The sequence below is a fragment of the Pyrus communis genome, chromosome 11, assembly GCF_041283825.1.
Source record: "Pyrus communis isolate YQ-2024b chromosome 11, ASM4128382v1, whole genome shotgun sequence".
Lineage (NCBI taxonomy): Eukaryota > Viridiplantae > Streptophyta > Magnoliopsida > Rosales > Rosaceae > Pyrus > Pyrus communis.
This window is the reverse complement of record NC_142575.1, coordinates 26,611,006-26,633,897: the sequence shown is the minus strand read 5'-3', so window position 1 is coordinate 26,633,897 and position 22,892 is coordinate 26,611,006. Positions and strand designations below refer to the sequence as shown.

The window sequence follows — 22,892 nt, the reverse complement described above, 5'->3', positions numbered from 1 at the left end:
GGTCTATTATGCTAGCTTAGATGATGTGTGGCGTAGAAATTAGATGATCATCGAAAATGCAATAGCATTTGCAGTAACTACTGAGATCATGTTGAGTGATGACATTGAACTGCGTTCTGTTGATGATTGTCGACATAGAACTTATTGGTCAAACTGGAAATAAGCAATCTAAGTCAAATTCAATTCGTTTGCGAATTGTAAGGTGTTTGGATCTATAGCTTCTACTTTTCCACATGTGAAGCTCATTGACTACAAGTGGGTTTTCATTCGAAAGTGTAATGAGAAAAACGAAATTATGCGTTACAAAGCTCGTCTTGTTGCACAAGGTTTCTCACAACGCCCCAGGATTAACTATGACGAAACTTATTCACCAATTATGGATGTGATTACTTTTCACTACCTTATCAATTTGGTAGTTTCCAAAAAACTGAGTATGCAGTGCATGTACGTAGTAATTGCGTATCTCTATGGGGATCTTGATACGAAATTTATATGAAAGTTCCAGCAGGACTTACATTGACTGGTTCAAATATTTCTCACCCTGGAACACGCTCTCAATTCGGCTGGGACGTTCACTTTATGGTTTGAAATAATCCAGAAGAATGTGGTATAACCGTCTGATTAAGTATTTAACTAGTTAGGGATATTTGAACAACGAACTATGCCCTTGTGTGTTCATTAAGAAGTCACGTTCCGGATTTACAATTATTGCAGTATATGTCAATGACATGAACCTTATCGAAACTCCTGAAGAGCTCGCGAGAACTGCCGAGCACTTGAAGTCGAAATTTGAGATGAAAGATCTAAGAAAGACTCGATACTGTCTCAGTCTTGAGATAGAGCACCATTTGGATGGAATCCCAGTACAGCAATCGAACTATACCCAAAAGGTGTTGCGCCGCTTTAATGAGGACAAAGCAAAGCCTTCGAGTACTCTTATGGTTGTTCAATCACTAGATGCAAAATGAGATCCCTTACGTCCGAAGGTGGATGATGAAGAGATTTTGGGGCTTGAAGTTCCTTATCTAAGTACGATAGGCACTTTATTGTACTTAGCTCAATGCACTAGACCCGACATTTCCTTCGTTGTTAATCTTTTGACATTGGACTGGAGTGAAAAACATCTTCCGTTACCTTAAGGGTACTACGAATTTGGGTTTGTTTTATCTATACGGATCCTCGAGTGATGCAGCACCCCCTACTTCTTGAGTCGATTCTCCCCTTGTTGGTTATGCCGATGCAGGATATTTTTCTGATCTGCACAAGGCGTGTTCTCAAACGGGTTATACCTTTACCATTGGAGGCACCGAAATCTCTTGGAGGTCAACTAAACAAACCTTAGTTGCCACTTCGTATAACCATGCTAAAATTCTCACCTTACATGAAGCAACTCGAGAATGTTTTTGGTTGAGAGCAGTTGTGAGCCATATTCAAAGCTCTTGCGATCTTTTACCCCACCGTTGATGTCCCGACAACGATCTTTGAAGACAACGCAGCATACATCGAACATCTCAATAAGGGTTATATCAAAAGAGACAATACCAAGCACATTGCACTGAAATTCTTCTTTTCACATCAACAACAAGAGCATCAGAAGATTGAAGTCACGCAAATCCATTCACAAGACAATATGGCCAACCTCTTCACCAAATCATTGTCGAAGACAACATTTCAGAAGCTTGTTCATGGAATTGGTATGCGTAAACTTTCTGAGTTGTAACATTGCTATTTTTCTTTGGAATTATGTCAAACTCAGGGAGAGTATCCTGAAGAATACTTGCGTGATCTTAATATACTCTTTTTCCCTATGATTACGAGCATTTTTCCCACTGCGTTTTTGCTACCTAACTAGGTTTTAACGAGGCACCCATCTTGGGCTGGTAATATCCCTAATGATATCCCTTAGACATTTCTTTTGACTTTTGCATTTCTCACACATTTTTCCTTAGACTATGGATTTTGTCCCTACTCAGGGTTTTGCCATAGCCTTAGGGTTTTTAGTGAGACTCACTTACTTATGCAAGTTCCTACCTTATTGAGAATAAGCGTTGTTCCTTAGAATCAGTGCCGACGAGTCGACTTCCTCAACTTTTGCATGATGCTAAATCTACCTTGAGTATTTACACACTCAAGGGTGAGTGTTGTAAACTTTCCTAGTTTATATGTGATTGAGTAAATCCTAGATTAGATTATATTATAGTTATCATTTCCTGTTACAACTTGTATTCATTGGGTATGAAGGAATTTCTTCTCTCCTTTACTACTATAAATAAAGGCACTATGTAGGATGGATAACTAGGGGTGGAAAAAAAAAATACCAAAAATCCAAAACCGAACCGAAACCAAACCCAAAAAAACCTGAACCGAAAATCCCAAAAATTTTAGTATCGAAACCGAATCGATCCCGACTTATTCGGTATGGGATTCGGTCTCACATCTTAACACCATTTGGTATCCATATCCCAAACCGAACTTTAATAAATATCTATAATGGTGCAGAAAAGCACTTAAGCACATGATGTGTGCAGAAAACCCATGTCCCCGAACCGAACTTTAATATCTATGATATATTATTAAAATAAGCAAAGTGTGTAGAAAAGCACATGATATGTTGTGTGCTGTCAATATTTCTATCAAGCAAACTGCAAACATATCTATAATGGCCTATTATATAATATTAAAATAAGTGAAGTGTGCAAAAAAGCACATAGGTGCTATCTAAAGACTCAGACTCTTTAGACAAAGTCTCTCCCATCTCACTCTCTCCCGTCTATTCATTCGCCAAAGTCATAGACTCTTTCTGTCTCTCCTCCCGAATTCAAAGCTCAAAGGTCACCCACCCATCATCCTCTCACCATCTGACTCCGACAAACTCTCTCTACTTCAACCACCACCACATCTCACTGCTTCATCCCCACCTCCGATCCTCTCCAGCAATTATCTGTGTGTGTGGGGTTTCCAATTAAGGTTAGGGTTTCAAATTGGGGAGGGCTTAGGGTTTCAAATTGGGGCTTGGGTCAGGAGGAAGACGAAGGTTTGACTAACTCTTCACTCTATCTCTCTCTACACCTTCAATCTTCACTGATTCACTCACTGTCTCTGATTTTAAATTGGGGTTTTAATGCAGGTTCGGTTTCAAAAAATTCCGAAATACCGAAAATATTTCGGGAATACCCAAATTTTGGCTTGGGATTGGTCGCCATATTTTCGTCCCGAAAATAGTCAGTTTGGGACTTGATATGCCGTTTTCGGTTCGGTATCCCATACCGAACCAGCTTTAGGGATATCACACACATTCTCCTACAATTCTACAAACACATCTCTCTCAATCTCTCTTCTCCTTGCCGCCGACCCCTTTACCCTTATCAGATAAAATAAGCTGCAACACCTACATGTTTTTAAAAGCAATTATCTGGATGTCCATGCTTTTAAAATAAGTAGGATATTTTATTTTTACTAAATATTTTTTTATTATTTAACTTTAAAGTGAAATAAGTTTTGATAAAAAAAAAATATACATATATATATATATATATATAATAAAAAAAGGGGCAATACCCAACAGAACCTGAGTATGATCCAAGGGGTACGGTCGAATTGTTAATCATATACCTACAACACATTCACATGCATGCTTATGCCCACCATCTCATATTTTGTACAACAATAATTGACTGTATAGGGAAAACGTTCTACACTCTATAGTGAAGAGATTGATTAACTATCTACCTAAATATATGCACACACAAATTAATGGACCTCACTTTAAATTGATGTGTGCTATGGTACTCACAATTTTTTTAAATACATATAACGATATTCCTACTCCAATAGAGGAGTGTAACTTAATTCACATAATAAATCAGTCATAGTAAGGTATTCAACTTCGTACAAACAGTAAACCCTTTTTGTTATACATGTGATCTAAATTTGAGATCTCAATTACAAGTGAAGAGAAATATCAATTTTATTCACTTTTCATGCATATATAGAGAGACTAATTGAAACAATTCTTAAAGAAAAACAAAGAAATGGTATTTTTCGACGTGGCAAATATTGTCACATGATACTAATGTGCTCATGTTACGTTACATGTATCTACATAACACATATTATGCTCTGCTGATGTGAAATTTTCAATGTTTACTACAAGGTTTTTCTTCTCTGCAGCTCCATTTAAAGTATGCCACTTCCTTTTTTTTTTTTTTTTCCTAAAATAACAAATACAATAAAGTTATCAGAAATTTATACTAATAGTATAATAAACAAATTTGAAAAATAAAAAAAATAATGTTATATTTATCATATATTTATATTATTATCTGTATCTTCACTCAGTAAAGATGGAGCCACTAATATATATAGATCTCATCCGTAGAAGATATCATAAAAAAAGTGATGCAATAATAAAAAGCCAAAAAGTAATTATGGGACAGTTTCATTTTACTAGAGGACAAAGAAAATAGCCTTTGTACGAACTCGCAACCTTAACCCGGCGGCAGTGGGGCTCATCCGTGTTGCACTAAACGCCAAATATCCCTGACACCTAACATGCAAAGTGCTGGCAAGTGGTTCTTTACTACAATGATAGAAATGTGTTGAGTTTTTATATGACAGCGTAGGTTTGAACTCCATCGAAAACTAATCTACCATCTAATTTAACAAAATTTATAATTTCAAGGGAAAAAAAAAAAAAAAGACATGCAAAGTATTGAATGCTTACGTGTGCTACAACAAAAAAATTATTGATTATTTACTTAAAATAATCATCAAGGGTAGAGAGTAAATTATTGATTTGTTCTTTAAATTATTACGGTCGTGGAAATTAAGTCTTTAAACTTATTAAAAATTGTCAATTTTATTATCTTATTAAAAGATTTGAAGCTGCTCTATCCATATTTTTCTCAATTTAAGTCACGTGACTTGCACGTGAGACGTTTTAAGAGGTAAAATGTTGGCATATTCTAGCTCATAAGCCCTTAACATTTCATTTAAGTTATGAATCTAACTACCAATTTACTCGTTACTCAGTAGTACAATCTGGTGGTATTCCTCTTCACTTGTAAGTGAGAGTTCTTATGTTCGAATATGGTAGATGGCAAATTCGATACCAAATTAGGTTACCCATTGTGTGACTTAGCTAAACTCTCTCCCCTTAGTATAAGATTTATTGTTGTACTAAAAAAAAAATAAAAAAAAAACCAATTTACCGTGCAAAAGTTAACTCTATACATTATTTTTTCCGAAAAAAATGTTTTTGAAACTCATTAAAAACTGTCAATCTACTTTCCAAGATTTATCACAAACAAGTTGTGTTGCTGAAATTAATAAAAAATTAAATAAAATAGCTTTAGATCTAAAATTAATATATTTTTTTTTTTTAACAATCGATATTATCTACACTCAGATGTGGGGGTAGGCTTAACCTCATAATGAGTTAGCAATAATGTGGTTCAAATTCGTCTTTGGCAAACATTGAACCTAAGACCTCTCACTTACAAGTGAAGAATAATACCACTATACCATAATACTAAGTGGCAAGATTGATAATTAGTCTTGTCATTTCATTTTCATTGAGACAATATAATGAAACTCATAATCTAACTAAATTATATTTTAAAACCCAACCCCATTTTTCTCCCGCTTCTCAGCACTTATGTTAATCTTAGGGCTTAACTTGTGGTTATAATTAAGGTAGGGAAATCTTTCTTTTTTAATAATTCAATATTATCTACATTAGAGAGTGGAGAGTGGACTAAGCGTTACAATGGACTAGCCATAAACAATCTGAACTTCACCCTTGGAGATAATCGAACTTAGGACCTCTCCCTTACAAGTGAACATAAATTCACTAGACCATAATACTAAATGGCAAGACATGAGAGAACTTTAGCCTCTGTTAAGCCGTAAATGGTTTGAATTTGGGTGCTTTAGGTTTTGGCCCATACAACTCATGATTTCTAAATAAAAACCCATTTATCTTTAAACCTCCAATAAAAACCCAAATTTAAAATTTGCAACCACATCATAGCACTATTGACCTACTAGTACAATTTATTTACACTCATGCCACTAATACTTTCTCTTTCATTTTCCAAATCCCTAAATTTATGCCAAATTAAAAGTAGCATAAAAGTAAAATAATATAAACTGTTGTCTTGCATTGATTGTTTTCATATCATACCACAAATTTACCATTGTTTGTGGTATAGTTTGCATTAATTATATCCGTATTAATCGGGAGGTAAATTAATTTATTCTAATAATTAAAAAAATTATATAATATATTTTGAATCGTCTAACGTTTCTCTAACTTGCAGGTAAATTATTTTTTTATGTATTGTTGTATATGCTAGACACATTTTGATTGTTGTATAAACATATGTGCAACATAATTATTTTAATATTGTGCATCAAAACTACATTATTGTAGATACATTATTTCGAATCAAACAATAGGTAAATTAAAATTCATAAACAATAGGTAAATTAAAATTCATAAACAATAGGTATATTATAGGTACATTATTTTGAATCAAACAATAGGTATATTATAGATACATTATTTTGTTAAAAAAAAAAAACAATAGGTAAATTGTGACAGCCCGTCCCGATTTTTGTACCGTTAGTGTGAAATGATGATTTTGCCCTTGGACGTTATTTAGCGTTATAGGGTGTTGTTTGAATTGTTTTTGTTTGTGGGCTGCCATCTGGACCTCATCCACACACACTCACACTCGTGGACCCTCTCTCTCTTCTCTCTCTCTTGAATTTTCTTCCATTTTCTTCCCTTTCCTTTGCAAGTGTATGGATGCACTTCGAAACCAACTTTCCATGCACGGATCGACGTCGAGGAGTATACTTTTGTGTTCCTTGTGAGCTCAGGAGCTTATCCATACCCTTTTTAGGACGTGAGACCTTCGAAAACCCGAGAACCATGGAACCCTAATTTGGTGCACTGTTCATGCACACATGATTGTGAGGTTTTTAGAAGTTTTTAAGGTTCTAGGAAGTTTTAGGACGTCTTCACGTAGCTTGGGGGAACAATTTTGAAGTGTTTTGGACGTCGGGAAGCCTAGTTTCAGGGAGTTACAGGTTTGGGCGGAATATCGTGAGTTTTTCCAGCGAGATTCCGTTGGTTTTGGGTCCCCAAAGTGGTAAGGTTTTGTTCAACTCGTTGTAAGCTTCATTTTGGTACAAATTTCATGGATTTTGGTTGAGAAATGAAGAAGATATTGAAGTTTGAAAATTTTCCCAGTTTCCAGCGAAATTCGAGTTGCAGATGGCGGCGACTGGCGAGGCTCACCGGAGAAGGAGGAGAATATTCCGTCAGAGTTAACAGAATATTCTAACAGCATCAGGTAACGGCCGTTAACGTCTGTTAGGGTTTTAACAAAATATTCCCTAACATCGTTAGGGTTCCACACGTGTGCCAGACACGTGCCCACGCATGATCGGCGCGTTTGGCCGTGCCTTGGCCAGTGCGTGGCGGCGCTTGGGAGGTCAGAAAATTATTTTAAAAATATGGGGATGTTTGTGAGGTTGAGTAGAGCACGTTGGTATATTCAAACACCCTAATTGAGCAATGTATGAGAAGTTATTACCTAAGGTTGGTTATGTGCGTTAAATTGACGGTTTTATAGTTGTTTCGCAAATAGGTGAGGACTATCCAGAGGACGAGCGTAGCCACACGAGGCTCGGGGCTTACGACCCTTCTACATATCAGGGATTGGGCTTTTGGTTTTCCGTATATACCTATATACTTGAGAATTTTTCCAGAAAATGAAATTAAATGTTTATATGTTTTTAAATGCCATGCATAGTGTTTGCATATTTATTTATGCATTAGTAGTTGCATATATGTATGCTTTGGTGCCGCAGATGCTCAGGTAAGTCAGGTGAGTATGTTGTTAGTGATAGATGTGGTGTTGATGTGATTGAGTTATAGCTTATAGTCCTGCACCTCGGTGATTGTGCTCCACCAGAGTAGGGCCTAGCCTTCATGTGATTGTTCACCTCCCGCACCGTACACTCACCTTGGATCCAAGACAGGTGTCAGCCTGTTGTACAAACCACTATAGGTGGTTCCGACTCGTAGGTGACTTGTGATACATCGCACAGCCTTCACATGATCGTAGCACTGAGCGTATTTATTTACACCCAGCCTATCGTACAGACCACTATAGGTGGCTCCGACTCGTGTGCAGGATAGTGGTTGAGGAGCTATAGTTTCAGCCGTACAGATCACTTTAGGTGACTCCGGCTGACGTAATGATATCATTGGCATATTATGATTTGTTTTATCTCACCTGCTTAATACTTATACTGTTTGATTGGATATTCTGGCATGGCATATTTGAGCTTTATCATTTTAGCATGATTTGATATACAAGTACGTATAATATTTTCTGGAAAGTATACGGGTTTTACAGAGAGGGGTTATTACTTGTTATTGAAATGGTTTGGAAAATTTTGTTTTTGCCCACTCACGTTTTCTGTTTTGCGCCCCTCCAGGTTTTAGGTAGCTAGAACATGGGTGACGAAAGAGGCATTGGGGCATTTCTGACAGAGCACCCTCCATGTAGGACTTTCTAGTTATCACTTGTGTAGTGCTTGTTTATTCTGGATTGCACCTAGGAAACTTGAACTTCTACTTTGCATTTTTCCTTCTATGTTTGTCACTATCACTCGCTGATCTTTTTATTGTAAATTATTTTGTTGACTTTATTTTTCTTATATTTTCACTCCTTTGCTTCCGCACTGTGCACTTGGCTACGTCACCCTCACGTGATGGCCAGCACGCTCCACTTTTAGATTCGGGGTGTGTCATAAATTAAAATTCATAAAGTAGTAGATACATTATATTTGTAAATATTATGTTGTAGATACATTATTTTGGTAAACAAAAAAAAAAAAAAAAAAAAAAGGTAAATTAAAATTCAATAAACAAAAAGTAGTGGCTACACTATTTTTAATCACATTACATTCCTTTATTTTGTGGATGACACATTTTATTACTAATACATTTGTGCACATATTTTACCTATATTGTGATTTAAAATATAAGCAAATTAATTTTGAATCAAATAGCATTCCTTTAGATACTTTGCATGTATTATTACATAAACTGAGCAAATTTTATTATAATACATATGTTTAAATAATTTACCTATATGTTTATATAAAATATTTTTGTAGTGTCCTTTCATATTTTCATTTGGTAAGTGATAAACAATAACGAGTCTTAAGAAAAGTATAGCATAATTGTTTCTTTTATTTATTTATTTATTTATTTTTGACAGAAGCATCAATCTCTAATTTGTTATACTATGCAATAAATATAAACATTAATTTATTTTTTAGAATCATTAATCCTGCACAATTAAAGTTAAAATTGTAATTTTATCAACAAAACAAAAAGTTAAAATTGTAATTAGGGGTATTCTAGTCATCCGAAAAAAAGCAAAATGTGTGAATTCAAACCCAATTAATGAATTTGCTTATGTGGAGTCTAGTCACTAGGTTTTATTCAGGTAAAAAGACTATGTCGGGTTTTATGTAAAGAAACTTGATTTTCAAGGGCTAAAGTCATATTTTTAGTTTGAATGAGTTTACCTTTGACAATAACCGAATTTAAGACCTTTTACTTATAAATAAATAGGAATACCACTAAACCGTAAAATTAGTGGACAAGACAACAGAAAACTATAGTAGTCACATGACAATTAACTATTCCATGCATGCAGAGATCAGGACTGCGTTTCCTAATTCTCAGTTATCATCATGCACAGAGACAAATAGAGTGCCGGCCGGGGAGATCTCGGCTATGCAAAAGATCCAGAGAAATATACAGCCACCGAAAGAAAAGAAAAAAAACAAAAAAGTTACGTACTTAGATTAGATCGATATATGGGTTCAGAATTTCGAAATGTATCGATTGTCCAAGTAGGTATTAGTAACGTTATACAGTACATATATTTTGACAGATAGCGATAGAATATAATTGATGACAATTGATGAGGAAACAAACAAAGAGACGAAGCTGCATGGAACCTAGCTTCTTCGAACTTTTATGTAATCGTTGCCACGTCCCTCTCTCCCCAGTCCCTTTCCTTCCCTTCACCCTCACACTACTCTTTGCCCCCACCCTTCTTCTTTTGTTTCCCCCACCTCTAACCTAGCTTAATTAGCTCTCCGTCTATTTTCATTTCCCAAACTACCCTTTACAGTGTTACAGACACTGTTACGACATCGTGGATATTTTCCTATGGGGGTCCATCCAAGATCAAGATCACTCACGCAGTTATTATAAACCAAACAAAAGTAGTTCTTGTGGCTTATGGCAATTACAAGTTGCGTATAAATTTTATTTCAGTATCCAGTCTTTCACTGTCAAATCCTTATGGTTCGAAATATTATTCCTTTCACCATACACGTATATATAACGAAAGGAAACTAAGATTTCATTATATAACCAATTATAAAGGAGGTAAAACGTTTCTCTTGGTAAACTTCTGGTGTAAGTCGATGTAAATTTTTTCATATTCGGATCCTTTCTATCTAATCCTCTTCATCAAACAATCCAACCTCTTGAAATTTGATTCAACGGTTATAAACAGAGATTCACTCTAAAAATTATAATAATTTTCGTAATTAAATCAAATTTTAAAAATTCAAATTATTTAATGAAAATAATTAGTTGAAAGGTTCCGGAAATGATTCTTTTCTTTTCTTTACATCCTCTCAATAAAGGAAAATATATTTCGTGAAACCACGCCAACCGAGAGACTTCTATTCTGTGGAGAACCAAATACCGATGGACAAGTGATCTATGACAAGAGAGGAGTGGGTGTATCAGCTTTCGAGACTTCGAGTGTAGTCTAATCAAGCTTAGTAGCTGTAATCATATCACGGAAAAACATGCTAAAGAATCTTACCTCACTTCACCTCTGGAATTTTTGAGCGTTATATAGGAACGTTGTAATTATATAGACAGCTGCCAGTTGATTATTAGAGGTTGATTATTAGATCACAAAAATGTAATTATATTGGAAGAATTTTTTTTTTCTTTCATATCAAGTCTTGATTGAACAACAGTTGAATCAACCTTTTTTTTTTTTTTTTTTGTTTAAATGCTACTCTTATCTTATATTTATACTATAAATAATGATAGAGAGATTAAAATTTTAAACTAAATTTACAAACCAAATTATATGTCATCAATCTAAAATAAATACGTTAATCAATACTTAAGTAATAATCTAATTATTAACATCTGCATCATTTGTTTTATAAAATTTAGTTTAGAATTTTGGTGTCTCTAACATTACCCTTATACCATTATTTGCACAATCTTTCTAATAGAGATGAGAAATCACATGTATTGGTAGATTCTACTTCTATTAAATAGATGATACAAATAATTGTACATATATATAATAAGCGTAACTTTACTCTTTATTTATTTATTTATATAATTTCCACTCTACGAAATAAGACATATACGCATAATATTTGGACCATTGCATGCATTTATCACATGCTGTGTTCGAAATTTTGGCAATTGTGGAGTCATTCAAAATAATGGGGAAGACAATGGAAATATCTCGAAGTTTTGTAAAACTTTCAATCCTAAATAATAGTTTACATGACACATATTTAATAATTATCGGTGGACTACAATTGAGAAACCATGCATGCACTCAAGGCACGCCAAAATTCCTAAAACATGTTGCATTTCCTTTTGGACAGGATAATGTGCTAAATTCGTCCATGTGACCCCTTCTTGAGTATTTCAATTCCTATCACAAAAATGGGCTCATCCAAATTATTGATGCACCAAAATTGTTTAATCATATTGTGACTAGACTCTTTTTATTATTATTAAATTATCATGTTAATTTATGTGTAATCAGAATGTAAGGATAAGGAGAGTCAAAATTAGGTACGAGAATCAAATCAACTAATTTAACTTAGTTTAACTCATTCCTTGTACTGAGGGTATTGAATTACTAATTTTAATGTCCGATCCACATTTTTTTTTAATGGAGGAAAATCATGAATTGGAATGATTTGCTTTCTTCTTATACTCATTCTTGATCATTAAATATCTCATTAATGTAGTCGCTCTTAGTTTTTTATGGAGTGATACTTACATGCAACCTTGTTTATATACTCCCATATTTTTCTTCTTTTTCACATTTCACGTTACCAGAGAGACTAAGGCCAGCTCCAATGAAATGCCAGATTGTGTGATATAGCTCACTTTCATCATCACGTGCTGAATCTTTTACTAATTGATTTCTATTATATTGTGTATATAAATGAAACTTTGTAAGACCTCTTATATTAGGATCTCCTAAAATATTTGATATATCCCATTCTATTTCTTCTAGTTTTAACATATCGGCCAAGGGACGACCACCATGTGTAAGTAAGACCTAAAATGTGGCTGGAGTTCATTCTATGTAGCGCACTGTGCACCATCTGTGATGCACCCGCAGATAATATAAGGCAAATTTATTGGATCCAACGGTTGAAGATAATTGTATTAATGTATTATAATTAATAAATCGCGGAAAATTCTTCTTCTTTTTCTCCTAAAGAAGAACCAAGTTTTAGCAATGTTTATTTTCTATTGAAAAAAAAAAAAGTCGTTTGGATTACACCATTATTCCTTTGTAGTGAGAATGTACTTGTGATAGTTTTGCCCTTCAACTTGTGCTTGTATGCCTTAAACAAATGGAGCAAATATTGTACTCATTTGGATGCTTAAAACAAAGTAAATAAATAAAATCATTCTGCCTCAATCCGAATTTTGCAAAGCAACATTAATGATAATTTCGTGTAGATATAATGGTAATAATAGATGGTAAAATAATATTTTTATATGAATAGAGTAATTGGTGACCTGTCAAACAAGTATACATCGCCCTGTACAACTCAGAAAAGATCCAGAGTGGATTTTAACTGGAGGGCAATCTGGTAATTTCAAAATAAAATTTGTCATCACCCTCTTCCCTCTGCCTAATTCACTGGTTCCGCCCTCTCCAATTATTGCTGTCCTTTAGGCAAATACATATATCCTTTCAAAGCTAGCAAAGATGCTCATCAAAACGCATAAACTTAATTCCCACCCATCCCACTAATCACCACCATGCCTAGTGAGCACGAAATTTCTCAGACTTCTTCACGCATGCAGCACTATATCTCCGACGAAGAATCCGAATCCGAAGTTCACGAAGACCACGAGGTACGAGAAGACGACGAAAAAAGTGATGGAAGCAGTACATCTCATGGAGGAAATTTTGAGAACAACTGCTTGTACAACATGTGTTTGTTGCAGCGGCGGAGGAGGCCCGGTTGGTCGCTAGGCCAAGTTCTCGACCCGAGGGCGAAATGGGTTCAAGAATGGAACAGGATTTTCCTTCTTGTGTGTGCATCGGGGCTCATCATAGACCCTCTCTTCTTCTATGCTTTGTCCATTAGCCAGAGCTGTATGTGCCTGTTTGTAGACGGGTGGCTTGCCATCACGGTGACGGTGCTCCGCTGCATGACGGACGTTCTGCACGTGTGGAACATGTGGTTGCAGCTGAAGATGGCCAAGCGCTACTCCTTCACCGCCATGGTTGGTGGGGATGGTGGAGGAGCCAATGGGCTGCGCGACACTAGTCCAAGGTCTGTGGCTCTCAAGTACTTGAAGTCAAAGAAGGGGTTTTTGTTTGACCTCTTTGTTATTCTGCCCATACCCCAGGTAAGATTCATGAATTAATTTTGGTTAGATGCTGTTAAAACACACAAAACTGACATAGATACTTAGCATCTTCGAATATAGATGGTCCCACACATAACGTTAAAACTTATCTCTATGACAATGTGTGTGTGAGCTTAAGCGTGAGTGAGTTTTAAGTGTCTGGGAATTTAGCATGTCTAAATATCAATAGTACTAATTTTGAGGTGGATTTTTAAAGGTAATCGTTTACTACTCATCGTCATTAAATATCTTTGCTTTTTGCTATCTTTGTTGTGATAGTTGCCGTGGTTTCTCTCTATATATAATATATTTGTCATTATCAAAGATATTTGGTCCGTTTGTTTAAGGTTTGATGTAGAAAGGTGGCATTGAGAAATAAGAAGGTGACAGATGCATGCCAATTACTTGTTTTTATGCAATACAGCAAAAATGCACACGTATTTTGCAGTGAGGAAAGGCTGTAACATGTGAGTTAGCTATGTCATACTGTCATCTCTCTTCGTTCCAGAAAAGGGTATAGAGCACAGACAACATAAAAGCATAAAACGGGTTTTCTTTTCTTTTTTTGCAGAATATATTTTTGGACACCAATACGTTTTTCTTTTTATTTATAACCCAAATTTGTGGTGCAATTACACCCTCCTTTAGTTTTCTTGTGAGTAAGATTTGGTGGGCGAGGGTGTTGTGGGAAAAGTATTGGCTAAAGCATTTGTTTTGGTTAAGGAATTTAGGGTCTTTGTTTTGATGATATTTTTTTTAAAGGCATGCTTGTGGCGTTTAATCATTTATTTATAATATATAATGAGAAGATAAGAAATTTCTTCCTCTAATAAGTAGGTTTATTATAATTTTTTTTTCTTTTGTCAATTAAGTGGTTGGAGCACTTACTATATATACATTGCACTATTTTAAGGTGTAAGGGAATGATGTTTGCCACTAAAGTTTGAAGTAATATTTTGAGAGACATTAATTCAAGAATATGCCTAATTAAGAAACAATATAATAGCATCATGTAAAAGTAATAGTCCGGGTGTAATACTTGTGCATATAATGTTTATCCAAAAGATCATTGATGTTGACAAATGTTTTGAGTCTAACTAAACATGAATTCTCAATTTGTTGGAAGCAAGTGGTGGATTGCCTTAGTGATTAGGGTTTTTCTTGTCAAGCCACTACGTTGTAGATTCAAACTCCCCCTCCTCTCCTTCTGTGTAGATTAGTGTAGAATTTCACTTGTATTAGAAATTATTTATGTAACAAATCAACATGAATATGTTCATTTTTCAGTACGTACTGATAAAACATTTTCTGTGAACCTAATTTTTCATGCTGCTGTTACGAAAAAGAGAGGTTTTGTATATTGAAACAAAATATTTAGCTAGCAAATTAAGAATTATTTGCGAATATGTATTTCAGATAATATTATGGGTGGTAATTCCTTCACTGTTGGAGAGAGGATCGGTGACCGTTGTGATGACAGTGTTCTTGATGTTTTTCTTCCAATATCTCCCAAAGATCTATCATTCTGTCTGCCTCCTGCGTCGGATGCAAAATCTCTCTGGCTACATTTTTGGAACTGTTTGGTGGGGGATAGCCCTCAACTTGATTGCATATTTTGTCGCTGCCCATGTAAGTATACATCTTCCACAAATCCTTCAAGCCCTCAACTTGATTGTTTGTTTTTATATAGGAAGAGTGCAACTAATTTCCTTTCTTAAGATGATTTAAGATGTTAGTGTTATATGATTTTGATATGTTATATTGTTAGATTGTTAATTAGGTAAACTAATGCGTGGATATCATAATACTAACAGTTTGTCAATATAACATATCAAAATAGAAAAGCACTACGTGTTATCCTCTAAATTTTTTTAAGTGTGACAATGACATAATGCTTTATGTTAAAAAATGAAACATGCCATAATGAAAATTTCATAAACGAACAATAATAATAATAATATTATTATTAATATTAAATAGATAAATAAATAAATACAATTAGTAATTTGATAACTGTGACCAATTATACAGCAGGGTGACAAAAAAAAAAAAATTGATAAAAAAAGATAAGGTGGCGCCCAAAATATCCGACAATAGAAATCATAACATATTCTTTTCATGTAAAAAGGTGTTGGAATCTTGATGCCATGCAGGTCATTTAAAATTCTTACGTCTAGGGTTTTCACCCGGTGGTGATTGTTGTGACGTCCACTTCAACCCGACAATAAAGAGAAGGAAGAGACCAAGAAGATTAACATAATTTTACCCATGGCATGAATGATTAAATGATTAATCGAGAATCGAAAACAAGAAGCTTGCCCCAATCGTCATACATGTGATTTGGAAAAGCGCTCTCATTGCCGAGAATGAGGGCAAACAATTGTACCTTCTTTTTAAGCATTGTGTCACCCATTCATAATATATTTTTTTAGTATACCAGAAACACGATCTGATGTACTAAATATTATAATATGATTGATTGAAAATTTGATTAAAAAAATATTCAATTAATTGTATCATAATATTTAATGTATTGAATCGTGTTTACGATACACTAAAATGGTTTTCCCCACTTGGATTTAGATCCTTTCTTGAGCCTAAGGAGAGGATCCTCCTAACCAATACATGTGGGCCATTGAACTTTTATTCAACAACTATAATTATTATAACTTTAAAGGGATCCTTCTATTTGTAACATTTGGATAAAAATCCAACGTTCCACATGTCTTGATCAAGAAGATCATCTCCTTGGGCTCAGGAGAGGATCCAAATCCTTCCCCACTCATACTTCACATCGATAATTATTTATGATCTTATAATCACATAACCACAAACATATTAGGGCAAATTACATTTTACCCTCTCAAGTTTGATGGTAATTGCAACCTTGTATAATATTTTTGAAACCTTTTAATTTCATACATTTTTTAACATTTCATTTCAATTTTATACCTTCTTTAAAAATTCTGTTAAGTTAACCGTTAACTGATTACGTGTCTGTTCATAAAGATAAAAATTCAAATAAATTAATTTAAAAAAGAGAATAAATAAATTTAAAAAAGAAAAAAGAACTTAATGCCAAGTGCCCATCATGCCTTTTCAATCACACTTCATCTAAGAAATCCCCGTAACTTCCGCGTCCCCACAAACTCTCTGCCTCTTCGCTATGGAGTTGAAGCATAACCAATCCCAAATTCCAGTAAACAAAAATAATGGATCGTACCATGTTTGAACCCTGGATGATTCCTGCAAATAGAACTCGTCTGAGAATCCCAACAGGAATTTGGGGCCAATTCGGGATTTTAGGGTTTCAACTTTCAATTGATTTGGGAATAATAGCTAGCTCTGAGAGAGATTGAAGATGATGAGGCGATGCAAACGATAGACGCAAAGAGGTTGCAGGAGATGAACTGAAAACATCGATGAAGGAGACGAAGCCGCGAAGGAGGTGATGTCTGCTAGGTTCTTCGTTGCCCAATACTGCGCGAGAGATCGCGACGGCTCTAGCTTGATAGCGGGGAGCGAGAGCAGGAAGAAGAGGAGCGGGAGCAGGGAGACGATCAGAGGGTGTAGGCGAACAGAGGGACCGGGTGGAGATGTTGGGGAAAGGGAGTCTGGGGACGGTGTACAAGACGGTGCTCGACGACGGCAGATGTAGATGCAATGAAACCGAGGAGACTGTGGGTTGCTTGCTCAAACCGATGAGAGAGAGAGAGGTGGTCACCGATGATAGGAGGGTGAGGATGGTGTTTATCAGCGGTGGCTGTGAGGGAGGAGATGGGGAAGGACGAAATGGAAAGTTAGAGTAGGATTCTAGGGGTGGGCCCATTTTATTTTTAGTTTATTTTTTTAATGAGAATTGTCCTATAACACTTCCCTTTTTAATTTATGTAAACAAATTTAACCAACACATCAGCAAAAATATAGGTTTTTTATTTACCACATCATTACTCAATGATTAAATTAACGATTTGACTAACGGATGTCGGATCTTATAATAAAATGTTAATTAATGTATGAAATTGAAATATTTTAAAAATGTTGTATAAGATTGTAATTTCATCTAAACATGAGATGGTATATTGTAATTTACCCATCATATTATGTGATTTTACACCCTTTTGTTTTCGCTTATAATATAATTGTTTTTTTATTTTGTTTTTGGTCCAAAAGGAGTGTTATGAAGAGACAAAAGATACGTACGTGATTAAGAATTTTTTATTTTATTTTTTTAACAAACAGACTAAGAAATCTTTAGATTCTCTAATTATTTTCTGTGCTGATGTTGTTTCCCGTGTAATACCAAATTAGAAACATGTATAACTTCTTTTTACAGAAAATTCAACTTTTCACATCCAAACCGATTTTTTTTCTTGCCTATAACCCATCATATTATCCAAATAATAAAAGTTTTTATCGTGTCAACCATCTTATTATTTAGGGTTTTGGGTTTAGAGAATTAAGTTGCTAATTTGCGACTCGGGAGACTTGATGTAAATATGTTTAATTATTTTTCTCTGTCTATGATCTGATGTTAATTTGCAGGCTGCAGGAGCATGTTGGTACTTGTTAGGAATCCAAAGGGCAGAGAAATGCCTGAAAGAGCAATGCAGAGAATCAAGTGGATGTGGCCTCAGAATACTAGCTTGCAAAGACCCTATTTACTACGGAGCAACAAACACTCTGAGAGACGCAGCGAGACTTGCCTGGGCGGAGAACAGAAAAGCACGGTCGACGTGCTTAGACAATGCCGATCATTACGATTATGGAGCTTATTCATGGACTGTTCAGCTTGTTACAAACGATAGCCGATTGGAAAAAATACTTTTTCCCATCTTTTGGGGCCTAATGACTCTCAGGTACTATTCATTTTCACCTCTTTTTCCCACCCCTTCTTAATTATTTTATATTGTTATATTGTTTTAGCTTTGATTACCTTCGGTCTTTGTGTTAAGTGTTAAATGATTGAATTATGTGCAGCACCTTCGGAAACTTGGAAAGCTCAACTGAGTGGTTAGAGGTTGTTTTCAACATCATTGTTCTAACTAGTGGGCTGCTTTTGGTCACCATGTTGATAGGAAACATAAAGGTAAATAACTTGGTCAAGATTTTTAGGACCACACATTTTGACATGATATCGTTTAGTCAAGAGTCTTTATTTATATTCTGATAACATAATATGTCAAACTGTCTTACATAAGAAAATTCAAGACGTTCAAGAGGAATTCATGGTTAATTCTCTTTCTTTTGAGTACTGTACGTGCGTACAGGTGTTTTTGCATGCGACAACATCTAAGAAACAAGCAATGCAATTGAAGATGAGAAACATAGAGTGGTGGATGAGGAAGAGGCATTTACCTCAGGGGTTTAGACAGCGAGTGCGAAACTACGAGCGCCAGAGATGGGCCGCCATGCGTGGCGTAGATGAATGTGAGATGATCAGAAACCTCCCTGAGGGCCTCAGGAGGGACATCAAATATCATCTATGCTTGGACTTAGTAAGACAGGTATGTTTCTATACACACTTCTAATCTATTCACTTTAGTCAAATAATGGTTAGGGCCAGCCTTCAAAATAACTAAAGTTGGGCAGCTCTAAGTACAAATTACAAACATTACTAGAGAGGTACAGAGTAGATAATTTTTTAATATGAACACCATCTAGCTAATTCCTTAGTTATTGAAACTTGTTTCAGGTGCCATTGTTCCAACATATGGATGATCTGGTTCTTGAGAATATTTGTGACCGTGTGAAGTCTCTTATATTCCCAAAAGGAGAAACAGTGAGTTACCGATCGATATGCCTATTCTTTAGCTATAACAGTGCCCGTGGCATATGACTATTTATCTAGCAAAACTCAGTCTTCACTCTGTTTGAGCAGGTTCTGAGTTCAAATCCCATGGACGCTAATTGTTGATTAAAAAGAGCTGTGACAATACTTGTGGACCTTATAGTTTTATGTGCAACTTAGGCCACACTCACAGCAACAGACGTTCGATTCTAGTTTTACTCTATTACATGCTTATTAAATGATAACTTCAAGTAAAATATGGTAGCAATAGTACATAGAATAAAATTGCTAGTCCTGCGTTTTCTTTCTGCAATTCAAATTTTAACAGTGACCTTTATGAGCTTCATACAGATAACTAGAGAAGGAGATCCAGTTCAAAGAATGCTGTTTGTAGTAAGGGGTCACCTTCAAAGCAGCCAAGTTCTCAGAGATGGTGTGAAAAGTTGCTGCATGTTAGGCCCTGGCAACTTCAGCGGCGATGAGCTTTTGTCATGGTGTCTCAGAAGGCCCTTTATAGAAAGATTACCACCATCTTCCTCCACATTAGTCACTCTTGAAACCACAGAGGCATTTAGCCTTGAAGCTGAGGATGTCAAATACGTGACTCAACATTTTCGGTACACATTTGTGAACGAAAAGGTTAAGAGAAGTGCACGGTACTACTCACCCGGTTGGAGGACTTGGGCTGCTGTGGCAATTCAGTTGGCTTGGAGGAGGTACAAGCACCGGTTAACGCTGACTTCGTTGTCGTTTATAAGGCCTAGGAGACCTCTATCAAGGTGTTCTTCACTGGGAGAGGACAGGCTCAGATTGTATACGGCCTTGTTGACGTCTCCAAAGCCAAATGATCAAGATGACTTTTTTGATTGATTATAGAGATCAGTCAAAGGCTGTGTGCGTTGTGAACTTTGGTTACATTTTAATGTCTCGATTTTGTATAAATAGAACAAGGGGAAGAAATGATATTAGTGGTTTCTTGGGTAATAATTAAGTAGAATTATGAGAATGTAAGTTGCAGTAATACTAGTGAAATATAAATGATTGCTTTTATTTAGACATCTAAAATCTCTATTAGCATATATATTTTCTTTAACCAAATGGATACATAACACCACATAAACAACATTCTTCAGTCTCTAGCTGTCACTCCAGACCAGGTGTAGGCATCATTAGTTCTAGTTATCCACTAGCATGCACACTTAATAGTTAATTAGTACTGCCTCTCGCTTAAACATTAAGGCCTCTCATTTGGCGTACGTGTAGAATTGGTTTCAATTCACTAGATTCGATATATGTAAGAAGAAATGAATGTCAACTTTTAAATTATGTTCAAGCTTAAAGGTGGAAGATGGATTAGTCATTGTGAGGGAAAGTTATTCCTTCTAATTCCCCACAAAATGGTACGATTAGAAGCGATAACTTTCCTTCATGATTAATCATTCTTCTACCTTCATCAAAGACAAATTAATGTAAACTTATCCAAAATCTAAAATTTTGACGTCGGCATTAAATTTTCCTTAAGAATTGTAGAATTTGCACCAAACAAGGCCTAATGTATTGGATATGTACATCATAATTAGTATTGTCCACATCAGATATGCCACATCAGCAGTATTGCCACATAAACTGTGGCTTATGTCCTAAGCTACCTAATCTGAATATTAGTGTATAAATACTCTTTCTCTCTCATTTGTAGAGAGATAAGTTCAATTGTAATAACTGTTTTCTCTAGTGAAATACTTCTCAGCTTCCTTTCTTCTCTCTTAAGTTTTCTCTAAATCCTTGATTTCTCTGTTTCTTGATTCTCTACTGTGAGTGTTAATATGGTATTGAGAGCCAGTATCGCTTGCGCAGCTGATGCTGGATTCTTCTTCCGCTATTCACTTCGCTGGAAAAGAGGTGATACGGTTCTTTCTCTGTAGTCGAAATTACAACATTTCTGTTTGATTTCATGAAAGCCGATGCCATATATGTTTGAGTTCTTGTAAAATTGTTTGAAGGTCGATGCCATACGAAGTTGTTGACTTTGGAAGATTTTTGTATACATACATACATATACATATATATATATATATATATATATATATATATAAAAGAATTGATTCTTGTTCAGTTTTTGGTAATTTTACACAGTTGTTGAGTGAAATTTCATCTGGGTAATTTTCGAGCCATCTGGGTTCTTGATCTGTTTCTTGATTTATGGTATTACAAAGATTGTTTGTGATCATCATGTCTACTACTGTGAAGATTGAAAGTCTACTTGGTATGCTTACAAGTAAGCTTAGTGATGAAAATTTTATCAAATGGAGTTTTCAATTTTGTTCTGTACTTTGTGGATATGATCTTCTTGCTCATTTCACTGGAAAGTCCATTTGTCCTCCAATGTTTGTTCTTACACCTGAATATGGGGTTACCAAAGAAATTAGTAATGCATATAAAGATTGGGTTAAGGAAGATATGGCTTTGTTAAGTCTATTGATTGCTACTTTAAGTGATGATGCTATTGAATATGTTGTTGGTTGTAAAAGATCGTATGAGGTCTAGACTGCATTGCAAGATCGTTATATGGATGTGTCTAGTGCTAAAGTTAATCACTTAAAAGGATAGTGATACAATTGACAAATATATGTTGAGATTGAAAGCACTTAAAGATCAGTTACAAGCTGTTGGGGAAAAAGTTTTTGATAATGATTTGATTATTACTGCCTTGTTTGGTCTACCCTATGATTATGATATGATTAGGACTGTAATCTTGGCTAGGGATACTGCTATTACATTGGAGGAATTCAGAGTACAATTGGTGGGTGTTGTGAAAAGTGTTAAGGCTGGAATGAAATCTCTGGTAATGTATGTTAATGGTCCTACTCAGGGTGGTGTTGCAAATTCTTTTAGTTCTAGTTCTTCCTCATAATCTTCACAGGGATATCATGATGGAAATCAATCTTCATCTAATGTTGGTTATCAATCTCCATCTCAAGGTGTTTTTCAATCTAATGGAACTAATTTTTTAGTCTCAACATAATTCTAGTCAAGGTTCTAAGTCTTATAACAATAACTCTTATAGGCCTAGAGGTAATGGTGGATACAAGCCTCAATTCAATGGTGCTTGAAATGGAAATTCATGGAAACCTTGGTCTGGTAATTCTAATAATAGGTATGAGCCTATTCCTGAATGCTAGATTTGTTCTTGAAAAGGTCACACTGCAGTGACTTGTCTGTACAGAAATGAAACCAATAGTTCTAGAATGTCATATTTGTGGAAAACGAGGCCATATAGCTATTAATTGCAGGTACATATGCAATTACTCTTACCAAGGGAATCAACCTCCTCCATCTATCTGCTAACTA

The 22,892-nt window shown here is 35.2% G+C and overlaps 1 protein-coding gene across 2 annotated transcripts; it reads left to right on the top strand.

The window, feature by feature from the left end:
- The first annotated feature begins 13,060 nt into the window (after nt 1-13,060).
- LOC137741749 (cyclic nucleotide-gated ion channel 4) lies at nt 13,061-20,600 on the top strand. Of its 2 annotated transcripts, XM_068481472.2 has the most exons (7): nt 13,061-13,753; nt 15,170-15,382; nt 18,299-18,612; nt 18,734-18,842; nt 19,024-19,260; nt 19,449-19,535; nt 19,896-20,600. In XM_068481472.2, exons 1-7 carry the CDS (start codon nt 13,157-13,159, stop codon nt 20,412-20,414), a joined length of 2,076 nt encoding a protein of 691 aa, XP_068337573.2. In that variant the 5' UTR covers nt 13,061-13,156; the 3' UTR covers nt 20,415-20,600. The 2 variants fall into 2 exon arrangements, with proteins under 2 accessions (XP_068337573.2, XP_088535629.1); XM_088679503.1 differs by lacking the exon at nt 19,449-19,535 and having other exon boundaries at nt 13,065-13,753.
- The last annotated feature ends 2,292 nt before the right edge of the window (nt 20,601-22,892 follow it).

What these genes read in the sequence shown, in the direction of transcription:
- LOC137741749 (XM_068481472.2), top strand. Translation starts at nt 13,157, where the DNA reads ATGCCTAGTGAGCACGAAATTTCTCAGACTTCTTCACGCATGCAGCAC. An exon ending in TGTTGATAGGAAACATAAAG is followed by an intron (nt 18,843 to 19,023) that starts GTAAATAACTTG and finishes ACGTGCGTACAG; the next exon opens with GTGTTTTTGCATGCGACAAC. An exon ending in GCTTGGACTTAGTAAGACAG is followed by an intron (nt 19,261 to 19,448) that starts GTATGTTTCTAT and finishes AACTTGTTTCAG; the next exon opens with GTGCCATTGTTCCAACATAT.